The sequence below is a fragment of the Lithobates pipiens genome, unplaced genomic scaffold (assembly GCF_037356315.1).
Source record: "Lithobates pipiens isolate NorthernLeopardFrog02 unplaced genomic scaffold, aLitPip1_a1.2 Scaffold_30, whole genome shotgun sequence".
NCBI lineage: Eukaryota > Metazoa > Chordata > Amphibia > Anura > Ranidae > Lithobates > Lithobates pipiens.
Window position 1 is genome coordinate 42,229,162 of NW_027507791.1, and position 23,061 is coordinate 42,252,222.

The 23,061-nt window shown below is 42.6% G+C and overlaps 1 protein-coding gene across 2 annotated transcripts; it reads left to right on the forward strand.

Annotated features, from left to right (window-relative positions):
- Positions 1 to 888: 888 nt before the first annotated feature.
- Positions 889 to 18,461, forward strand: LOC143942710 (uncharacterized). Of its 2 annotated transcripts, none has more exons than XM_077464091.1 (9): positions 889 to 1,044; positions 3,917 to 4,087; positions 8,862 to 8,954; positions 9,298 to 9,378; positions 11,473 to 11,814; positions 12,657 to 12,764; positions 13,619 to 13,711; positions 13,838 to 13,918; positions 15,004 to 18,461. In XM_077464091.1, the coding sequence occupies exons 2-9, from the start codon at positions 3,917 to 3,919 to the stop codon at positions 16,768 to 16,770; spliced, it is 2,736 nt and encodes a 911-aa protein (XP_077320217.1). In that variant the 5' UTR covers positions 889 to 1,044; the 3' UTR covers positions 16,771 to 18,461. The 2 variants fall into 2 exon arrangements, with proteins under 2 accessions (XP_077320217.1, XP_077320218.1); XM_077464092.1 differs by having other exon boundaries at positions 8,865 to 8,954.
- Positions 18,462 to 23,061: the final 4,600 nt, after the last annotated feature.

Sequence of the window (23,061 nt, forward strand, 5' to 3'; positions counted from 1 at the left end):
CGATTGTCGCCAAGATTCACGCGTTGCGATTGCAGCGCGATATACAGCGTGACAGGTCACCAGTTTAGAATAAGGCTTCGTTCACACCTGATGATGGGCTGGAACTTACTTCTGGAACTGAACCCCCAATTGTGCCTCGATTGCAACGTAATTCACCTCGCAACAATCGCGATTGGGGTGCCATTAGAAGCGATGACATCGCAATCGCGTCCCCGCGTTTTGCAGCCGTTCGAAATTTGCGGGACAGAATCGTGATGATTCCGCCTGCGATCATGCGTGCATGCAGACCTAACTTGTTCGCACGGGACGCGATTGCGATGCCGTTGCTTCTAATGGCACCCTCAATCGCGCCGCGGCTGTTGCGTAAATAGCAACAATTAATAATTGAATTATTAATTTGAGTAAATTTGCGCAGAAATCGCAGCGCAGTCAGGTGCGAACGGAGCCTTACTCTAAACAGGTAGCCTTTAAAGCGTCGCCTTTGGAGATTTTTAAGTACTGTCGTTTTTTTCCCCGACGTTCCACGAGCGCGCGCAATTTTAAAACGCGACATGTTAAGTTTCTATTTACTTGGCGTAACATCGTCTTTTATATATTAGAAAAGAAATTGGGTTATGCGTTTTTTTTTTTTGCCTTGAAATTCAAAATGTTTTCCCCAAAATATTGCGTTTGAAAAAACGCTGCGCAAATACTGTGTTACGTAAAAAAATTGCAACGACCACCATTTTATTCCCTGCTAAAAAAAAAAAATTATAATGTTTGGGGTGTATAAGTAATTTTCTAGCAAAAAAAATACTGATTAAAACTTGTAAGCGAAAAGTGCCAGAAAAAGGTCTTCATGGCGGACGGTTATGGATCGTTTTTTGGAAAATAGTGTGACTTTAAGGACAGGTCCTCTTTAGCTGGAGGCAGCCGACCTTTACGCCGCTGTCTTCCTGCTCCCGCCCAGAAACGGGGCGTGTCGCCTCCAAGCTGGAGAATCAAAACTGAAAGTGTCCGGCTCGTACTTTGCTTTCACTTTGCAGGTCGCCATCGAGACTAACCGTAAGTGTGAACGTCAAATCTAAATTCTTTTCATATTCTGCATTATAACTTCTTCCCCCCCCCCCCCCGGAGTGAAAGGGAAGGCGATTATTGGTTATTGATTAGGGGGAGGGGTTTTCAGGGGTTACTTCCCTGGGCAGATCAGCAGAGAAGGACTATGAGGGTGGGGCTGGGATCTGTGTTTTTATCCCCCTTTTTTGGGGGCCACTTTTAGCTCTTGACCCCCTCTAAGTTCCGTTTATTAATACCATGGGCCAAACCATTGCATGGGAAGGGGGGGAGGGGGATTTAAAGGAAAGTGAAACCCACATTACAGTCCTCAGATCATGTGGCGGCTGCATTAGTTTTCTTGATTCAAACTAAGAACCTCTTTAGAGATACTCCTTGATCCTGCCAGAAATGCTGCACCCTTGTTACTTCCTGTGAGCTGCACTATAGAATATTCACTGTCTTCTGTGATCTACCAACTGCCCTGACCCTCCATGTAATGAAGACGAAGAGGTGCAGACGTGTTGGTAGTCCATATCGGGGGGGCAGCCTAGGTCGGTGATGGCGAACCTTGGCGCCCCAGATGTTTTGGAACTACATTTCCCATGATGCTCAGTGTAGTGGAGCATCATGGGAAAGGTAGTTCCAAAACATCTGGGGTGCTGAGGTTCGCCATCACTGGCCTAGGGTGGCCACCATGACTCCCTCCATAGATATGGTGGCCACTCAGGGACAGGAAGTGTGAGGAAGCTTAGACACGGGGGGGGGGGGGGGGGGAGGCAGTTGCCACATCAAGGACTAGTAAGCTCAAATACAGGGGTGTAGGTAAGGAGGGGGATAGGGGGGTCCAGGAGAATTTCCTGTGCGGCAGCTATAGCTGACTGCCACACTGGATATCAGGTTAGGGTTAAACCAAAACACCCTCCCAAACAGTCTTTTGCCGATTGTGCACCATTAGGGGTGTTTTACTTCACTTCCTGTTCCAGAGACACAACAGGAAGTGGAAAAGAAGGCAGTGGTGATACAGTCGAGGAGCGACATAGCCACCCAGAGAGACAGGAAGTGTGTTATTTGCAGGATTGGCAGGTGATAAGCTAAAGACACCTGAAAAAACAACAAAAAACGAATGCAGCCGCCACACCAAGGACTAGTAAGTTAAAATACAGGGGTGTAGGTAAGGAGGGGGATAGGGGGGGTCCAGGAGAATTTGCAGTGCAGCAGCTAGTGCTGACTGCCACACTGGATATCCAGTTAGGGATAAACCAAAACACCCGGCCCCACCCCAAACAGTCTTTTGCTGTCTGTACCAATTAGAGGGATTTATTGGGACTTCCTGTTCCAGAGACACAACAGGAAGTGGAAAGAGGGCAGTGGAGGATTGACATAGTCACCCAGAGACAGGAAGTGTGTTATTTGCAGGATTGCTAGGTGATGAGCTAAAGACACCCGCAGAAAAAAAAGAAAAAAACAAAACAAATGCAGCTGCCATACCAAGGGCTAGTAAGTTCAAATACAGGGGTGTAGGTAAGGAGGGGGATAGGGGGGTCCAGGAGAATTTGCAGTGCATCAGCTAGTGCTGACTGCCACACTGGATATCCGGTTAGGGTTAAACCAAAACACCCTCCCAAACAGTCTTTTGCTGATTGTGCACCATTAGGGGGATTTTTCTTCACTTCCTGTTCCAGAGACACAACAGGAAGTGGAAAGAAGGCAGTGGTGATGCAGTCGTGGAATGACGTAGCCACCCAGAGACAGGAAGTGTGTCATTTGCACACCTATCCAATAATAATAATAGTTTAATATTATATTATTTTAATATTATTTTTTCTTCTAAATATTTATTATATAAACATTTAATAAAAGGCAAAGGATTCCCAGTGCACTATGGGTGACCTAAAGTGGCTTAGGCTGCATTCACACTTGCTGATTTGGAATCGGCGCGATTCCAAACTCCAACAAAACACATGATGCACGTTTTGGTTATCATTATTCTTAATGGCACCCCAAACGCGGTGCGATCCTGCCGCGGACGTTGCTCCACAAAAAAGGCGTGTTTCAAAAAAATGGCGCAAAAAGGACCAGGAGCTTCTTTTGGTTAGAAACGCGTACAGGGCAGCTCTACGCGCGTCACACAAAAATTGCATGAGCTTTGGTGAGGCCGACCCCCTCAGATATCACTATTCAATAAGTAAATGACTACATTTGAGTAGCTTGAGCTACTGAGCCCCGTTGACATCTCCCGAGTTGGGATCATGGGCACTTACTGCTGCGATTCTGCCCGTGATCCCAAAATCGCTTGCAGCTAGAACCAGAGACTGACAGATAACTATGCAAATATCACCGTCCTGACAACACTTTTATTTTTGAACCCATACACAAAGCTTTGCTGTGTCACCTAATGTCTAAGCTAAAGCCCCTCCCCCCCTCCCCAAAATGCGTTGGATCTCTTGGCACTCTATAAACTTTTGTCTGGACTTGAATATCAGGTTGTGGCAAGTCAGTTTCCTATTCTGTAAAACACCAGGGGGCAGAGGGGAGGAGATAGTAAGGTGAGACTAGAAAATGAAAAAAAGAGGGCAAGCTCGCCACCTGCTGGCTGAACTGGAGATTACACTATTACACTAATGCAATATTTCAGAATTACCTAGATGGTAAAAAATAAAAAATAAAATAAAAAAAATCTTTTTTTTTTTGTTCTTTTTAGCCCTGACTATAATAAATAAAATAATAAATAAAATAAATACACTATAAATATAAAATATATATCTTAAAAAAAAAAAAAAAAAAATGATATATATATATATATATATATATATATATATATATTTATATAAAAAATAAGTCCACTATATGTTCCTTTTAACAACTACCTTCTTGTACATAGATGGCTTCAAAGGTTTGGGCTTTCGAGCTCCGGGATAATAAAACGGTGAATAAAAAGTCGGTGTCGCTGACCTTTCCTCGACCAGACGACAGCTCCTTGTACATCATCACCAATGAGAAAAGTAAATGCCACCTTTTACAGGATCCGGTCAGCCAGAAAAGCGTGGAAAAGGTGAGAAACTCCCACCCATGAGGGGGGTGTGTCCCGTCTACTTTGTCTTCAGATACAGCATTACATTTGGGAAATACCGTAGGACTAAAGCCGACCATACACATTACAATTTGATTGGAAGATCTCCTCCTTGTATATTGAGCAAAACGATGTAACGTGTAGGTCTACCGAAAACACCATTTGCATCCAATCAGACATGTGCGATTCGTTTTGTTAGGAAACACAAATTTTTATATTTGGAGATTCGGATGTGTACGGATTTGTGAATCGCAATAGTAATAATTTTCAATGTTTCCGAAATAAATTATAACAAAAGGAACTGAATTCAAATTAAAAACAGGAATTTGATTTTTCGAAACCGAGCATAATGCAAAAAATACAGGAAGGTATTAAAAGTGAAATAAGATGATTATTCCTACATAGGCTGCTTTAGCGTATAGAATAGAATAGCAAAGAATATAACATACTAGACTATAAAATGATAGAACTGAATAGAAAAATATGGAATGTAAAATAATAGAATAGAAAAAAAAATAGAAAAGAATAGAAAATAAAAGAATAGAATAGAAAATAATGGAATGTAAAATAATAGAATAGAAAAAAAATTTGAAAAGAATAGAAAATAAAAGAATTAAATAGAAAAGTGTAGAAATGAATAAAAAACAATGAAATGTAAAATAATAGAATAGAAAAAAAATTGAAAAGAGTAGAAAATAATAGAAAATAAAAGAATAAAATAGAAAAGAGTAGAAAAGAATAGAAAATAATGTAATGTAAAATAATAGAATAGGAAAAAAAATAGAAAAGAATAGAAAATAAAAGAATTAAATAGAAAAGAGTAGAAAAGAATAAAAAATAATGGAATGTAAAATAATAGAATAGAAAATAAAAAAATACAATAGAAAAGAATAGAAACTAAAAGAATAGCGTAGAATAGAATAGAAAAAAATTTGAATATATCTGAAAATAAATTATAACAAAACAAATTATCCGTATACATATTAAAAAATGAATTTGCTTTAGAAACGAAACATATTGCAATAAATACAGTAAGGTATAAAAGTGAAACGGGATGATGAGTCCTACTTAGGCTGCTTTAGAGAATAGAATAGAATATAAAATAGTAGAATATAAAATAATAGAACAGAATAGAAAATAATGGAATGTAAAATAATAGAATAGAAAATACAATAGAAAAGAGTAGAAAAAAAAAGAATAGAGTAGAAAGGAATAGAATAAAAATAGAATAGATTAGAAAATAAATTATAACAAAATTTAAAAATTTATTTGATTTTCAAAACAGAGGATAATGCAAAAAATACAGTAAGGTATGAAAGTGAAATAAGATGATTATTCCTACTTAGGCTGCTTTAGAGTATAGAATAAAATAGAATAGAATAGAAAAGAATATAACAGCATAGAATATAAAATAGTAGAATATAAAATAGTAGAACAGAATATAAAATAATGGAATGTAAAATAATAGAATAGAAAATAAAAAAATACAGTAGAAAGGAATAGAAAATAAAAGAATAGAGTAGAGTAGAATAGAATAGAAAAATAGAAAAAAAAATTGAATAGATTAGAAAATAAATTACAACAAAACTAATTATCTGAATACATATTAAATAATGAATTTGCTTTAGAAACAGAACATATTGTAATAAATAGAGTAAGGTATAAAAGTGAAATAAGATGATAAAATAAAAGATAAAATAGAATAGAAAAGTATATAATAGAATAGAAAATAATAGAATTGTCTATGTTTGGCCATCACTTGGAGGGCTGTCCAGTCTTCGTTTGGTCCTACTGTTTATAGACTGATTTTACAAACCAAAAACGTGATTAGCCTTCATTGGCCTCCTCTGGCCTTAGAAACAAGCAGTGTTCAGGTCTACACGAGGGATCCCAGCATCCACTAGATCTGAATTTAGTATAAATGGGCCCCTAAGTTCCAGAGGGCCCTTTTGTAGTTGCCCCAATGGCCTGCCTCCCGCTAGTCTGTAATTCGCGGTCTCTGTAAACCTATAATGTCTAATTATCATTAGTGGTGGACTGATCTGCTCGTTAGTAGACTCCGTGCCCTGCCTATGACTAAGGCTTAACGACTGAAATATATAATCTCTCTGGACTGGACTTTGACCATATGTGCCAACAAAACTGTTTACTATCACAAGACTTCACGGAATTTCCGTCTTCTTACTATTAAAGGACTGTGCCATGTATGTCTTGTCTTTGTCTTGAATACAGTTGACGGTTGTTGAAGTGGACCTGTCGGTCCTTTTACAATTCTCCATTAATACATTCCTGACACGTCACAACATACAGAAACCATATCCTTTTTCAGCAATGCTCCACCTCTATCATTAAAAAAAGCCACCCATGAGCTCTAGTCACTGAGTTTGCCTTGGCCGACATGATGTCCTCAGTCTGCTGCAGACAGTAGTAAGCATTTACTCTCAATGATCACTTAAACTGTACATTGTAACTTTGTAGCAAGTCACAAGATAAGGCAGCAGTGGCTGAACTGTGTCTGACACTTGCGAACGCACCCAAGAACTGCAAAAAACACTAGGATTTACCTGATTGTGCCATCTCCGAGCTGGCACCTCAGCCCAGGAAGTAGATGATGACCCTGGATGATGCCTGAACAAAGACGGCCCTGTGGCATTTGCAGGGGGGGAGCAGTGCGAGAAGTAATAAATATCTGGAAGTGTTACACTGACAAATTGCTGAGCTTAAAAAACATATCTGATAGACGTGTGCGGTTTCATTCTGAATTGAAATTCTGACAATTTCTTTGTTATTCGTAAATTTGGATGTGTCCAGATTTCTGAATTACAATAGTAAAGAATTAAAAAGAATCAAAAATGACGACACTAAATTCGGCTGAAATTCAAATCGGATTTGAAAATTAATTTGAAAGCAAGAATAGAACAATATATTAGACAATTAAGCAGAATAGATGAAAATAGAATAGAATAGAGTCTACATTTGGCTAATATTTGGGATGTTGTCCAATCTAAGTTTGGCCATAATTAGGAGGATCGGCCAGTCTATGTTTGGCCATCATTTGGAGAGCATTTGCTATGTTTGGCCATCATTTGGAGAGCATTTGCTATGTTTGGCCATCATTTGGAGAGCATTTGCTATGTTTGGTCATCATTTGGAGGGCTATCTGGTTATGTTTGGCCATCATTTGGAGGGCTATCTAGTGTGTGTTTGGCCATCAATTGGAGAGTTGTCAGGCTATTTTTGGCCATCATTTGGAGGGCTGTCTAGTCTACGTTTGGCCATCATTTGAAGTTTTCCCATCTAAGTTTGGCCATCATTAGGAGGATCGTCCAGTCTACATTTATATATTTGGTCATCATTTGGAGGGTTATCCAGTCCAAGTTTGGCCAATATTTGGAGAGTTGTCCAATCTAAGTTTGGCCATCATTAGGAGGATCGGCCGGTCTACGTTTGGCCATCATTAGGAGGATCGGCCGGTCTACGTTTGGCCATCATTAGGAGGATCGGCCGGTTTACGTTTGGCCATCATTTGGAGGGCTGTCTGGCTATGTTTGGCCATTATTTGAAGGGCTATCTAGTGTGTGTTTGGCCATCAATTGGAGGGTTGTCAGGCTATTTTTGGCCATCATTTGGAGGGCTGTCTAGTCTACGTTTGGCCATCATTTGAAGTTTTCCCAACTAAGTTTGGCCATCATTAGGAGGATCGTCCAGTCTACATTTGTACATTTGGTCATCATTTGGAGGGTTATCCAGTCTAAGTTTGGCCAATATTTGGAGAGTTGTCCAATCTAAGTTTGGCCATCATTAGGAGGATCGGCCGGTCTACGTTTGGCCATCATTTTGAGGGCTGTCTGGCTATGTTTGGCCATCATTTGGAGGGCTATCTAGTGTGTGTTTGGCCATCAATTGGAGGGTTGTCAGGCTATTTTTGGCGAACATTTGGAGGGCTATCTAGTCTACGTTTGGCCATCATTTGAAGTTTCCCCATCTAAGTTTGGCCATCATTAGGAGGGTCACCCAGTCTACATTTGCACATTTGGCCATCATTTGGAGGGTTATGCAGTCTACGTTTGGCCAATATTTGGAGAGTTGTCCAATCTGAGTTTGGCTATAATTAAGAAGATTGTTCAGTCAATGTTTGGCCATCATTCGGAGGGCTGTCAGGCAATGTTTGGCCATCATTTTGGAGGGCTATCTAGGTCACGTTTGGTCTTTGTTTGAAGGGTTGTCCAGTCTACAGTTGGTCTTCATTTGGAGGGTTGTCAGGCTATGTTTGGTGATTATTTGGAGGGCTATCTAGTATAGGTTTGGTCATCATTTGAAGGGTTGTCCAGTCTATGTTTGACCATTATTTGGAGGGTTGTCCAGTCCACAGTTGGAGGGTTGTCCTGTCTAAATTTGGCCAATATTTGAACAGTTGTCCAATCTAAGTTTTCCCATCATTAGGAGGGTCAAACAGAATAGAAAAGAAAAACATTAGAATAGAAAAAATATAACCATCTTTTCCGAAATCAGAATTTCGAATAGAATGAATTTGAATGCCGATTCAAATACAACCATCTTTATTTTAAATTAGAATTTCGAGTAGAATGAATTGGAATGCCGATTCAAATTTAATTTGAAAACAAACAAAACAAATTTCAAAATCGCAATAACGAATTGAAACTAAACTGTTTTATATTGTTCTGCACATGTCTAATGTCTGATGACAGGTCCACTTTAAGACTTATCTGTATTATTTATTTATTTATTGGGGAAGAAGTCGGAGAAGAAGAAGATGGAGGAGATATTCCAGTACGGCGGATCCACCAAAGTCGTCTCTGTGACCGATGGAACTGAGAACAAATGGGAGGTGAGGAGTGATGTCATCCATCCATGGAGAAATATAGCCACTCATAGACATGAGATAGATGGGAACGTGGATGGGTCAGCTTTCTGAGGAAAAGCCTAAACGTTTTTTTGTTAGTTTTGAATAAAGTGAGGAAAAGTTACACTTTCTATTTGTTTTGTTTTTTTGTCTATGACCCCCTCCCCCCAACCCCACTGGGGAGATTTTCCTCACTTCCTGTCCCTGTGACACCCCAGAAATGAGGAATGTGGTTGTCAACAAGACAAGAAGCCAACAAGACAACATTGTCAACCTCCCTCCCCCATTCTACGGACCTTTCATTTGGGATCTTCTGTCGTCTTCACAGGTGCGTTTGCTGCTGAGCCCCTCTGAGGTGAACCGGCTGTCCTCCGGCTTCAATTTGACTGGCTACCTCAGCACATGCCTGGTGAGTAGCGGGTGGTCTGCCGAAGAAGTACGGCACCATGGATGGTGACACGTTTGGCCAATCTCGAGCAGTTTATCTTAGTTTATCAAACACAAGTTTTCAGTAAAATATACACTAAAGTTAATCTTAGGTCATACAAATGTAACATATTATCCATTTTTTGGGGTAAAATATGAAAGTTGAGGTTACGCCGAGTAAGTGGAGGCCAAACATGTCAAACCTCAAAATTGGCAACAAGCGTCGGTACCCCAAATTCTCTACAGGTGGCGCTTGAAAAGTCCCTCCAGGTCATCTGTTTAGAGATAATCATGAATAAAGGGCCAAGAATTATTGTCTTCGCTCCAACCCGCGCATTATGTAACGTATAGCGCATTCAACATTATCGTATGTAGGTGCCCCTGATGTGCGCCTTTACATTTTTGTATGTATGTGGGGGTGGGGCAGACTCAAAAGTTTTTAGGGGGTGGGGGGGGAGTAGACCAATAGAGGACCATGAGCCCCCTATGTGATAGCAGATTTATAGTGGCTGGTCTTTTAGACTCCTGTCATTTCCCCTGAACTTCACTGAAGCTAATGGAGTGCAGATCACTGGTTGTGGGAAGGGGGAACTCAGGGAATGGGGTTGGCACAGGTACCCAAAAGTAGAGGGGGTATAGGTTCCGGGGGTCATTGGAAGCAAGGCTGGTGGATTTTGAGCCCCCCGCTGCTGCAGACGTATGACATACATCAATGAGTTGCTGTGTGGACGTATGACATACATCTATGGCAGTCATTGTGGACATGTGACATACATCAATGGCAGTTGCTGTGGACATATGACATACATCAATGGCAGTTGCTGTGGACATATGACATACATCAATGGCAGTCGCTGCGGACGTATGACATACATCAATGGCAGTTGCTGTGTGGACGTATGCCATACATTTATGGCAGTCATTGCGGACATGTGACATACATCAATGGCAGTCGCTGCGGACGTATGACATACATCAATGGCAGTTGCTGTGGACATGTGACATACATAAATGGCAGTTGCTGCGGACGTATGACATACATCAAAATCAGTTACATATTAGGAGAGGTTGAAAAAAAAGACACAAGTCCATCAAGTCCAACCTAGTTGCTGTGGACGTACAGTATAAAATACATCAGTGGCAGTTGCTGTGGATGTACTGTATAACTTATATCAATAGCAGTTGCTGCGGACGTATGACATGCATCAATGGCAGTTGCTGCGGACGTATGACATGCATCAATGGCAGTTGCTGCGGACGTATGACATACATCAATGGCCATCAATACGGACATATGACATACATCAATGGCAGTCACTGCGGACATATGGCATATAACAATGGCAGTCACTGCAGACATATGACATACATCAATGGCCATCAATGCGGACATATGACATACATCAATGGCAGTCGCTGCGGACGTATGACATACATCAATGGCAGTCGCTGCGGACGTATGACAACCATCAATGGCAGTTGCTGTGTGGACGTATGACATACATTTATGGTAGTCATTGCGAACATGTGACATACATCAATGGCAGTCGCTGCGGACGTATGACATATATCAATGGCAGTTGCTGTGGACATGTGACATACATAAATGGCAGTTGCTGCGGACATATGACATACATCAAAAGCAGTTACATATTAGGAGAGGTTGAAAATAAGACACAAGTCCACCAAGTCCAACCTAGTTGCTGTGGACGTACAGTATAACATACATCAGTGGCAGTTGCTGTGGATGTACTGTATAACTTATATCAATGGCAGTTGCTGCGGACGTATGACATACATCAATGGCAGTCATTGCGGACATATGGCATATAACAATGGCCATCAATGCGGACATATGACATACATCAATGGCAGTCACTGCGGACATATGGCATATAACAATGGCCATCAATGCGGACATATGACATACATCAATGGCAGTTGCTGCGGACATGTGACATACGTCAGTGACAGTAAAGGGGTTACACGCACACCTGGAAGGTTCACATGCGGTGAATATTTGGTGAATGTCGGTGTCAGTTCATGTAAAGAAGGATTGTATAATTCCATATTATAGGTATCCCCAGAGTCTCATCAGGCCTATAAGAAACTCCTTCCCAGGGGCCACAAGGGCGCAGCAGAAGAGATCTGCCAGATGATTGCCCCGTTCTTCTGCCTTGAGGAAGGTGACAAGCTCAGCACACAACTCCAGGGAATGATGACGACAACCATCAAAGAGTCCTGCAAGGGTCTAGGTGCAAAGGAGGCGATGATGGTGGTCGGAGTGCTGGTGGCTCTGTTGGCAGCTGAACTGGCCGCCTCTGTTGTAGCCTCCAACACATTTGACTATACAGGAGAGAAGACGGAGATCGGGGAGGTCGGGGAGATCGGGGAGGTCGGGGAGGACCTGAAGGTGAAGGTAAGGAGATGGTGGGATCAGGACAAGAATACCAGCTGGAGGTCCTCACTGTCCAGATACCACTGCCAAGTACATGTGGAAGAATTATAATAATTAGGAGCTGTGGTGCCCACCTCCCCCTCCATATGTCATAGATAAGCTGGTGGAATCAAGGACAGAAGGTGCTTGAACAAACAGCTCCACCATTGGTCAGCGTACATCAGTGTTGTTTTTGTAAGACAGCCCACAGCGTGCATCAGTGTTTTACTTGAAAGAAAGCCCACCATTGGTCAGTGTACATCAGTATTGTACTTGTAAGGAACTTCACCATTGGTCAGCATACATCAGTATTGTATTTTGTAAGGAAGCCAACCATTGGTCAGTGTACATGAGCTTTTTACTTGTAGGGAAGCCCACCATTGCTCAGTGTACATCAGTATTTTATTTGTAAGGAAGCCAACCATTGGTCAGTGTACATCAGTGTTGTGCTAGTAAAGAAGCCCACCATTGCTCAGTGTACATCAGTATTGAACTTGTAAGGAGACCCACCATTGGTCACCATGCATCAGTATTAAACTTGTACAGGAGCCCACCATTGGTCAGTGCTCATCAGTATTGAACTTGTAATGAAGCCCACTATTGGTCACAGTATGTCAGTGCTGTTCTTGTAAGGAACCCCACCATTGGTCAGCATACATCAGTGTTTTACTTGTAAGGAAGCCCAGCATTGGTCAGCGTACATCAATATTGTACTTGTAAGGTAGCCCAGCATTGGTCAGCGTACATCAATATTGTACTTGTAAGGTAGCCCAGCATTGGTCAGCATACATACAATGTTGTAATTTAAATGACTTTCTCTTTAGATCGATCAGATGGTCAACGCGTTTAACATACAGGCCCAACTTTTGGTGGTTTCACATCGGGGGAAGTCGGTGTTCATTATATTTCGGAACCCCTGTTCCGATAACTGGGTGAGTGGAGAACTTTCATTGTTGAATGTATTAGAATGAAACAAAGTATCTCCCGGTGAAAATAACTGCAACAGTTTATTTGGCTACAATGGTTCTCTTAGCAGAAAACAAATGATGTAATAGTGAGCCCCGATGTGGCCACTATTGGAATACACCTTCCATCATGGGACTTCCGTAATAAACAAGAACTAGCTCTACTACTTATAGGCTCTCCATCCAACCTATGGTCTTCGGTGAGGCCTGCTTTGTTTCGGTAATGTGCAGTACCACTTACATCTAGAATGGTGCACCAAAGTACAAGTAACGGCGCTGCATCGCGTTGTAATGTGCTGTATTGAAAGGAAATTTCTCTTATTTTGGAGAGATTTCTTTACTTCCTTTTGTATCTACAGGACAGGAAGTTAGGAGAAAAATTTTGAATGGGATACAACTAGGCAGTCCTTATACATCAGAGCTCAGACCGGAGGCAGGGAGAAGCAGCATAGGAAGCCAATCAGTTGTGCCGCAGTGCTCATATGCTAAACATAGAGCATGCTATAATAGGAGGAGAGAGCAGAGTGACAGAGACTGAAACTCATCAGTCTTCTGCTTTTCCTTTCATTGTCCAATCACAGTCATGGGGAGGGACAAGACCTGTAAGTGTTGCTGAAATCCGGTTGACTGAGCTGTGTAAATCTCAGAACTGTATGGACAAACCCTTTGGTAGATAAGCCGACCCCAATGTATGTATTTCATCCGTGTATTTAGGCGTTTGCCTGGAGTTCAGTTATAATTAACCGTTCTGTTCCAATATGATTTATGAATGTGCCCCGGGTGTTATTTTCCTAACGTGGTTATTTTATTTTCCCATTCAGGCTTCTGGTGGTAGGAAACGGATACCGAGCGGAGAAACTTTTGAGTTTGGTCTTTCTCACAAAGTCTTTTCCATCTCTGGATCACAATCCGAGGTGAGCAATAGCATGGCAAACCTCAGGAGCTCCCTCCTAAATATACACCTGCCTCCAATTTCTCTACTGTTCTCCTATGGATCCATTTACAATTAAGATACATCTTCCATTATCCTCATTTCACAGATTCAATTACTGCAAGGCCTGCAAGAATCCTATGACATGATCGCCGTCTTCCATGTCGCTGCTTTTGCTGAACACTTGCTGGTAAGAATGTAACGACTAAGCCAAGTGCTGACCTCTTCCATTTCAAAGGGAAAAATCACAGCTGGGGGACCCTCTTATTAATTCCAACCCTAATTCATAATCTTCTTCAGCTTCACAGTGCATAAACACAAGGCATGCCCATAAACACAACCAACGTTTAACAAGTTGGTTCTCTTCACTTCCTGTCCTGTAGACACAAAAGGAAGTAAAAGGAGATCTCTCAAAAGTGGAGGAAATCTTAGACAGTTGTCATCAGAACATATTTCCCCCACTGAAAGTGAACTGGTTCTTAAACCCTGATGAATTTTACTTCCTCTTTTTTCCCCCTGCAAAGTAAAAGCATTAATGGGCTAGAATGGCTCGCATACTAGCTCATTATGTTGCACTTACCGGCAAACGAAGCCGAAGATGTCCCCGATGGTGGCCTCATCCATCTTCACACCTCTTCCTTCCGGGGCCGCGGACTCGGGCTCTGTGACTGGCCAGAGCCGTGTGATGTCACGGCGCGACCCCCTTAGAAACGCCTCTTTAGTGCACATGCGCCAATGACGTTGACGCAAGCATACATGGTAAGTATCTCCTAAACCGTGCAGGTTTAGGAGATATTTCCAGGTAAACCTCTAGGTAAAAGTGGTGTGACTAGGTTTACAACCATTTTAAAGTGTCAACTCTGGAGAATTTGAAATACCGTAGTTTGGCTCCATTCCACAAGCGTGCGCAAATTTAAAGTGTGGCATGTTAGGTATCTATTGACTCAGCGTAACTTCGTCTTTTATATTTTAGAAAAACATTGGGTATTATATTGTGTTTTTGTGCAGTCATTCATTAAAGTGTATTTTTTTTTCCAAAAGATGCGCGTTCGTAAAAAAAACACTGCTCAAATACCGTGTGACATAAAAAATTATTCACTAGGGCCTCTGCTAAAAAAAAATGATATATAATGTTTGGGGGTTCTAAGTAAATTTCCAGCAAAAAATACAGATTTTCACTTTTTAATAATTTAAAATTGGGATGTTTTAGATGCCCTTCTTCAAGCTCTATACAATTCCTTAATCCGATATCATAAAATCTTGATTTTCTTTCAGATGACTCAGGTGTGGAGGAAGACACTGGAGGTTCTCCTGAAGGACGGTCAAAACAAGGAGATGATTAACAAGCTTTCCCAGTTTGCTGCTAAATTTGTCTGTAGCGAGAAGTGTAATGTGGAAAAGTTTCTAAAATGTTTTAGAAAGGAGGTGAGAAAAACATTGTCTGAGGTTAAAAAATTGCAAGTGGGCGGTGAGACAATATCCGTCTTTGGTCTTTTGGTGGCCATCATGGCAGCTCTCAAGGCCAAAGCCGTTGCAGATAAGGTCATTACGGAAATGCCTCCCAGCAGCGATGAAGAGGCAGAACTGCCTGTTGCTCCAGAAAGTCAACTTTCCAAGGTAGACCCTGGTTCTAATAAGGGTGATTTACCAAAAACACAAGATGTTGTCCATCCCGAGCCAGAAACCATCGGTGCAAATTTGAAAGGAAACGATGATATCGTTAATGAAGAAGCGGCAACCGGTAACAAAGGTGGCATATCGGAAGGTTTAAAGGATATCGTTAATGAAGAAGCGGCAACCGGTAACAAAGGTGGCATATCAGAAAGTTTAAGAGATATCGTTAATGAAGAAGCAGCAACCGGTAACAAAGGTGGCATATCGGAAGGTTTAAGGGATATCGTTAATGAAGAGGCGGCAACCGGTAACAAAGGTGGCATATCGGAAGGTTTAAGGGATATCGTTAATGAAGAAGCAGCAACCGGTAACAAAGGTGGCATATCGGAAGGTTTAATGGATATCGTTAATGAAGAAGCGGCAACCGGTAACAAAGGTGGCATATCGGAAGGTTTAAGGGATATCGTTAATGAAGAAGCAGCAACCGGTAACAAAGGTGGCATATCGGAAGGTTTAAGGGATATCGTTAATGAAGAAGCGGCAACCGGTAACAAAGGTGGCATATCGGAAGGTTTAAGGGATATCGTTAATGAAGAAGCGGCAACCGGTAACAAAGGTGGCATATCGGAAGGTTTAAGGGATGGTCTTGGGGGTGAGAATGTAGATCTCACTAAAAAAGCCAACAGTGAAAACAACGAGACGGGTTTCTCCAGAACATCTGGGTTTGGAGCACCAGAAACTATAACATCATCGCCTAATCCAGATGATATTCCACATTTGTCCCCAATAGAAAAGCATTTAGATGAACAGTTAGACTCAAACAATGGCAAACTAGGGATTAGCAGTGATATCAAAACATCAGAACCACTGGGCTCTCCAGTTGATGGCCTATCAGCTGAAGAACCTCAATCAGCTGAGAAAGGTCAATCAGCTGAAGAACTTCAAGGTTTGCCTGAGATCACCTCAACAGTTGGTACATTAAACACTTGCAAGGATGACAGACAGGACCAAGATGAAGTTAACATTAAAAATCCAGATTTATCTGTAGGGAGTATCCTTAGTAAGACATTTGTAGGTCATGTTCCTGACCCCGATACTGGTTCAGGGACAACTTACAATGAAGATACTATAGGCGACACAATGGCTGATGTTCCAACCCCAACATTAGATAGGGGTTGGTCAAAAAACACCGGCCATCAAGAGACACAAAAATTAAACTATAGTGTTGAAGAGTCTCTGAACGAACGAAAAGAGTTAGATATTGATCAGCTGGGCCAAATCCCGGACCACCTACCTAACGTAGACCAGGGAGGAGAAGGCACATCTAATAGATCTGTTGCCCAACGCTTATCATTTACCATGCCCCTGATCATTCTGCTTGTCGCTTTGGTCATTGCATTATTCATTCTTCCCAGTCACTGGACATAGGTCTTATTCACGGTCTTGGCACTGATGCTGGCTGTGTATCTGTTTCGTGGGCAGTAGACCTTAGTGTCTTTTTCGGTGGGGATTCCTAAACAAAAACTCATACTTTGCTCAATTGGAGCAAATTTAAGGTTCTCTTGAAAGCCCATTGCCATCCAGGGCTGTCTTAACTCATGGGCACCACCCAGGGGCCACAGGTGGCATGGGGGCCTATGATAATCTTGCATTACATCATACTTGCCAACTGTCCCGGATTTGCCAGGACAGTCATACTTTTTTACTAAGCTGTCCCAGATTTGCCAGAACAGTCATGCTGTTTTGCTATGCTGTCCCAGACAGCATCCTGGAATCTTGGCTGCAGGGACAGGAGCGGCCACTAGGATAAATCTACATTCGGAACGATGTCTTCCCCAGATACTTTTTATTGAAAGTACTAATAAATATATGTTTAATTCTATCAACTATTTATACTTTCATTCTTGAGAGTAGGTGCATAAATTAGGGCAGGCTGGTAGAGGTCCTGGTGCATTACTTTTCTCAGGGGCCCATGATGCTATTAAGATGGCTCTGCTGCCACCCCACCAATCCCCTCCATTTTATTTGTCAGCACTCAGAAATACCCAGAGCATGTGGCCTTCTCCCCCTATCCTAGGATGCAGTGCTTGGGCCTGGATGGCCAGTCAGAAAGTTATTGGGCCTGGGTGGCCAGCCAACAAGTTCTTGGGCCTGGATGGCAAGCCGACAAGTTCTTGGGCCTGGATGGCAAGCCATCAAGTTCTTGGGCCTGGATGGCAAGCCGACAAGTTCTTGGGCCTAGATGGCAAGCCAACACATTTTTGGGCCTGGATGGCAAGCCAACAAGTTCTTGGGCCTGGATGGCAAGCCAACAAGTTTTTGGGCCTGGATGGCAAGCCAACAAGTTCTTGGGCCTGGATGGCAAGCCAACACATTTTTGGGCCTGGATGGCAAGCCAACAAGTTTTGGGCCTGGATGGCAAGCCAACAAGTTCTTGGGCCTGGATGGCAAGCCAACAAGTTCTTGGGCTTGGATGGCAAGCCAACAAGTTTTTGGGCCTGGATGGCAAGCCAACAAGTTCTTGGGCCTGGATGGCAAGCCAACACGTTTTTGGGCCTGGATGGCAAGCCAACACGTTTTTGTGCCAGGATGGCAAGCCAACAAGTTTTGGGCCTGGATGGCAAGCCAACAAGTTCTTGGGCCTGGGTGGCAAGCCAACAAGTTCTTGGGCCTGGATGACCAGTTAACAGGCCCTATCCTACCCTGTCATGTAGGGGGAGAAGGTCATCAACCTTGTGTAAGCTCTGACAACAGCTCAACAGCTGACAGGGAGGTTATACTGGGAATAAACACAAGGCCAAGACGGATGAATAGAAATGCAGTTGGTTGGGGGGGGGGGGGGGGGGGATGGTAAGCTTTCAAGAGAACCTGTCATTTTATCCTACATAATCTACACTTACCTGCAAAAAAAAATAAAAAATTAGGACTTTTCATGTTAATCAAGCATTTATTACAAACTGACAAAATAAATATGTTTAATTACAGATGTTTTTTTCTACATTGTACGTAAATACTTGTTTTGATTCTATGTAGTGTATCTATGGAAATGTGAAGAACTTTTATTATAATCCGGTGATGGACACTTATATAATTTTTGCAATAAATAAACTATGAACATAGTAAGTGTGATATCTGATGACTTTAAATTTTATTTTTATTTATTTTTTTTGTACTTTTTTTTTTTTTTATGGTTTTCCGGTAAGTACAGCATTGTTTTATTCGTGGTCTTTAACAATGAAATACAGACAAACAGCTGAATACAAAGTTGAAATACATAAACGTGACAAGTGTTATGTCCTCGGCACCGCTCCGAGGTCCTCCTGTGCTAGACATGTGCAGAACGAAAATAATTGTTTTGTTTCATTATTTAAATCATTTTGGTTAGTTTAATTCATTTAATTCGTTTTCAGAATTCTTTTAGTTTTTTTTGTTTTTTCTATTCCAAATTCAAATTCCGGAAGACAGTTATATTCTTTCTATTTTATTCTATTCCATTCTATTCTATTGTTTTTTCTAATCCATTCTTTTCTATTCTAGTCTCTCATTTTCCATTTTATTATTTTCTATTCTAATCTATTCACATTTATTCCATTTTAAATTTGAATTTCAGAAGATGGTATATTCTTTCTATTTTATTTTATTCTATTCTATTGAATTCTATTATATTTTTTTTTTCTATTCTGTTCTAATCTTTTCTATTCTAATTTAAATTTATTTGCATTTCAAATTTTGAAAGACAGCTATATTCTTTCTACTTTCTCACCCACAGCAAGTATAATATACATGGAGTAGAAGGGCCAGCTCATCAGTTTCCTGCTGCTCCATCCTTGTCCATTCCTAACCGCTTTCCTAATTTAACCACCTCAATACAGTGCAGTTACACCCCCTTCCTGACCAGACCAATTTTCAGCTTTCAGCGCTCTCACAGTTTGAATGACAATTACTCAGTCATCCAACACTGTATCCATATGAAACTTGCGTCCTTTTTTCCACAGAAATAGAGCTTTCTTTTAGTGGTATTTAATCACTAGTGGGTTTTTTATTTTTTGTGCTATAAATAAAATAAAACGTAAATTTTGTGAAAAAAAATGCCTTTTTCTTCGTTTCTGTCATAAATTTTTGCTAATTAGTAATTTTTCTTCATAAATTTTGGCCAAAATTTATACTGCTACATATCTTTGGTAAAAATAACCCACATTAGTATATATTATTTGGTCTTTGTGAAAGTTATAGAGTCTACAAACTATGGTGCCAATCACTGAAAATTGATCACATCTGATCAGGCCTTCAGTACATCAGGTGTACCTCATTTCTTGAGACACTAAGTGCCCGTTCACACAGGGGCGACGTGACTTGCAGCGCGTCTCACAGACGCGACCTGCACACGATTTCAGCGGCGACTTGCAAAATGACTTCTGTATAGAAGTCAATGCAAGTCGCCTGAAGTCGCCCCGAAAATACTACAGGAACCTTTTTCTAAGTCGGAGCGACTTGAGTCGCTCCTATTAGAACGGTTCCGTAGTACAGAACGGAGCGCGACTTGTCAGGCGGCAAAGTCGCCTGACAAGTCGCGGTAGTGTGAACCGGCACTAACAAGTCAGGAAAGTACAAATACCCCCCAAATGACCCCTTTTTACAAAGTAGACATTCCAAGGTATTAAGTAAGTAGCATGGTGAGTTTTTTTAAGTTGTCATTTTTTCCCACAATTCTTTGCAAAATGAAGATTTTTTATTTTTTTTTATTTTTTTTACTAAATTGTCATATTATCAGGTTATTTCTCACACACAGCATATGCATACAACAAATTACACCCCAAAATACATTCTGCTACTCTTCCCGAGGAAAGGCGATACCACATGTGTGAGACTTTTACACAGCCTGGCCACATACAGAGCACCAACATTGATGTAGTACCTTCAGACGTTCTACGAGCAAAAATTACGCATCTCATTTCTCAACCACCTATTACACTTTTGAAGGCCCTGCAGTACCAGGACAATGGAATTGCCCATAAAATGACCCCATTTTGGAAAGAAAACACCTCAACGTATAATCTGTGAGGCATAATGAGTCTTTTGAACGGTTCATTTTTTTTCCAGAAGTTTTTGGAATATGTGGAAAAAAATTAAAACGCATTTTTTTTTTTACACAAAATTGTCAATTTATAAGATATTTCTAACACATAGCATGTATATAGCAAAAATTACACCCCAAAATACATTCTGCTACTCCTCCCGAGTATGGCGATACCACATGTGTAGGACTTTTACACAGCCTGGCCACATAGAGAGGCCGAACATTGAAGTAGTACGTTCAGGCGTTCTAGGAGCATAAATGACACATCTCATTTCATTCCTACCCATCACACTTTTGAAGGTCCTGGACCACCAGGACAGTGCAATTTCCCACAAAATGACCCCATTTTGGAAAGCAAACACCCCAACGTATATTCTATGAGACATGGGCTGGAGATAGGTACTCGGGTACTCTGATGGCCTGGTGACAGGTACTCGGGTACTCTGATGGCCTGGTGACAGGTACTCGGGTACTCTGATGGTCTGGTGACAGGTACTCGGGTACTCTGATGGTCTGGTGACAGGTACTCGGGTACTCTGATGGTCTGGTGACAGGTACTCGGGTACTCTGATGGTCTGGTGGCAGGTACTCGGGTACTCTGATGGCCTGGTGACAGGTACTCGGGTACTCTGATGGCCTGGTGACAGGTACTCGGGTACTCTGATGGCCTGGTGACAGATACTCGGGTACTCTGATGGCCTGGTGACAGGTACTCGGGTACTCTGATGGCCTGGTGACAGGTACTCGGGTACTCTGATGGCCTGGTGACAGGTACTCGGGTACTCTGATGGCCTGGTGACAGGTACTCTGATGGTTTGGTGACTGGTATTTGGGTACTCTGAAGGGCGGTGACAGGTACTCATATGGACTGTGACAGGTACTCGGGTACTCAGATGGACTGTGACAGGTACTCTGGTACACAGATGGACTGGAACAGGTACTCGGGTACTCAGATGGGCTGTGACAGGTACTCGGGTACCCTGATGGACTGTGACAGGTACTCGGTACTCTAATGGACTGTGACAGGTACTCGGTACTCTAATGGACTGTGACAGGTACTTGGTACTCTAATGGACTGTGACAGGTACTCGGTACTCTAATGGACTGTGACAGGTACTCGGTACTCTAATGGACTGTGACAGGTACTTGGTACTCTAATGGACTGTGACAGGTACTCGGTACTCTAATGGACTGTGACAGGTACTTGGTACTCTAATGGACTGTGACAGGTACTCGGGTACCCTGATGGGCCGTGACAGGTACTCGGGTACCCTGATGGGCAGTGACAGGTACTCGGGTACCCTGATGGGCCGTGACAGGTACTCGGGTACCCTGATGTGCCGTGACAGGTACTCGGGTACCCTGATGTGCCGTGACAGGTACTCGGGTACTCTGATGGGCCGTGACAGGTACTCGGGTACTCTGATGGGCTGTGACAGGTACTCGGGTACTCTGATGGGCTGTGACAGGTACTCGGGTACTCTGATGGGCCGTGACAGGTACTCGGGTACTCTGATGGGCTGTGACAGGTACTCGGGTACTCAGATGAACTGTGACAGGTACTCGGTACTCTAATGGACTGTGACAGGTACTCGGTACTCTAATGGACTGTGACAGGTACTCGGGTACCCTGATGGGCCGTGACAGGTACTCGGGTACCCTGATGGGCAGTGACAGGTACTCGGGTACCCTGATGGGCCGTGACAGGTACTCGGGTACCCTGATGGGCCGTGACAGGTACTCGGGTACCCTGATGGGCAGTGACAGGTACTCGGGTACCCTGATGGGCCGTGACAGGTACTCGGGTACCCTGATGTGCCGTGACAGGTACTCGGGTACCCTGATGTGCCGTGACAGGTACTCGGGTACTCTGATGGGCCGTGACAGGTACTCGGGTACTCTGATGGGCTGTGACAGGTACTCGGGTACTCTGATGGGCTGTGACAGGTACTCGGGTACTCTGATGGGCCGTGACAGGTACTCGGGTACCCTGATGGGCCGTGACAGGTACTCGGGTACCCTGATGGGCAGTGACAGGTACTCGGGTACCCTGATGGGCCGTGACAGGTACTCGGGTACCCTGATGTGCCGTGACAGGTACTCTGATGTGCCGTGACAGGTACTCGGGTACTCTGATGGGCCGTGACAGGTACTCGGGTACTCTGATGGGCTGTGACAGGTACTCGGGTACTCTGATGGGCTGTGACAGGTACTCGGGTACTCTGATGGGCCGTGACAGGTACTCGGGTACTCTGATGGGCTGTGACAGGTACTCGGGTACTCAGATGAACTGTGACAGGTACTCGGGTACTCTGATGGGCTGGGACAGGTACTCGGGTACTCTGATGGGCTGACAGGTACTCGGGTACTCTGATGTGCTGTGACAGGTACTCAAATACTCTGATGGACTGTGACAGGTACTCTGATGGACTGTGATTGACAGGTACTATGAGGGGTGGTGACAGGTCCTCTTTATTGGGGGGGGGGGGCAATCAGTATGATTGGTGTACACTCTATGCGGTAACGGGATGTTACCGCAATCTCCTCCTCACACACCATCGGTGTGTGAGGAGGAGAACCCGGTAACATCCCGTTACCGCGGTTTGTTTACATTTTTGTGATCGGCTGTGAAAGGATCACAG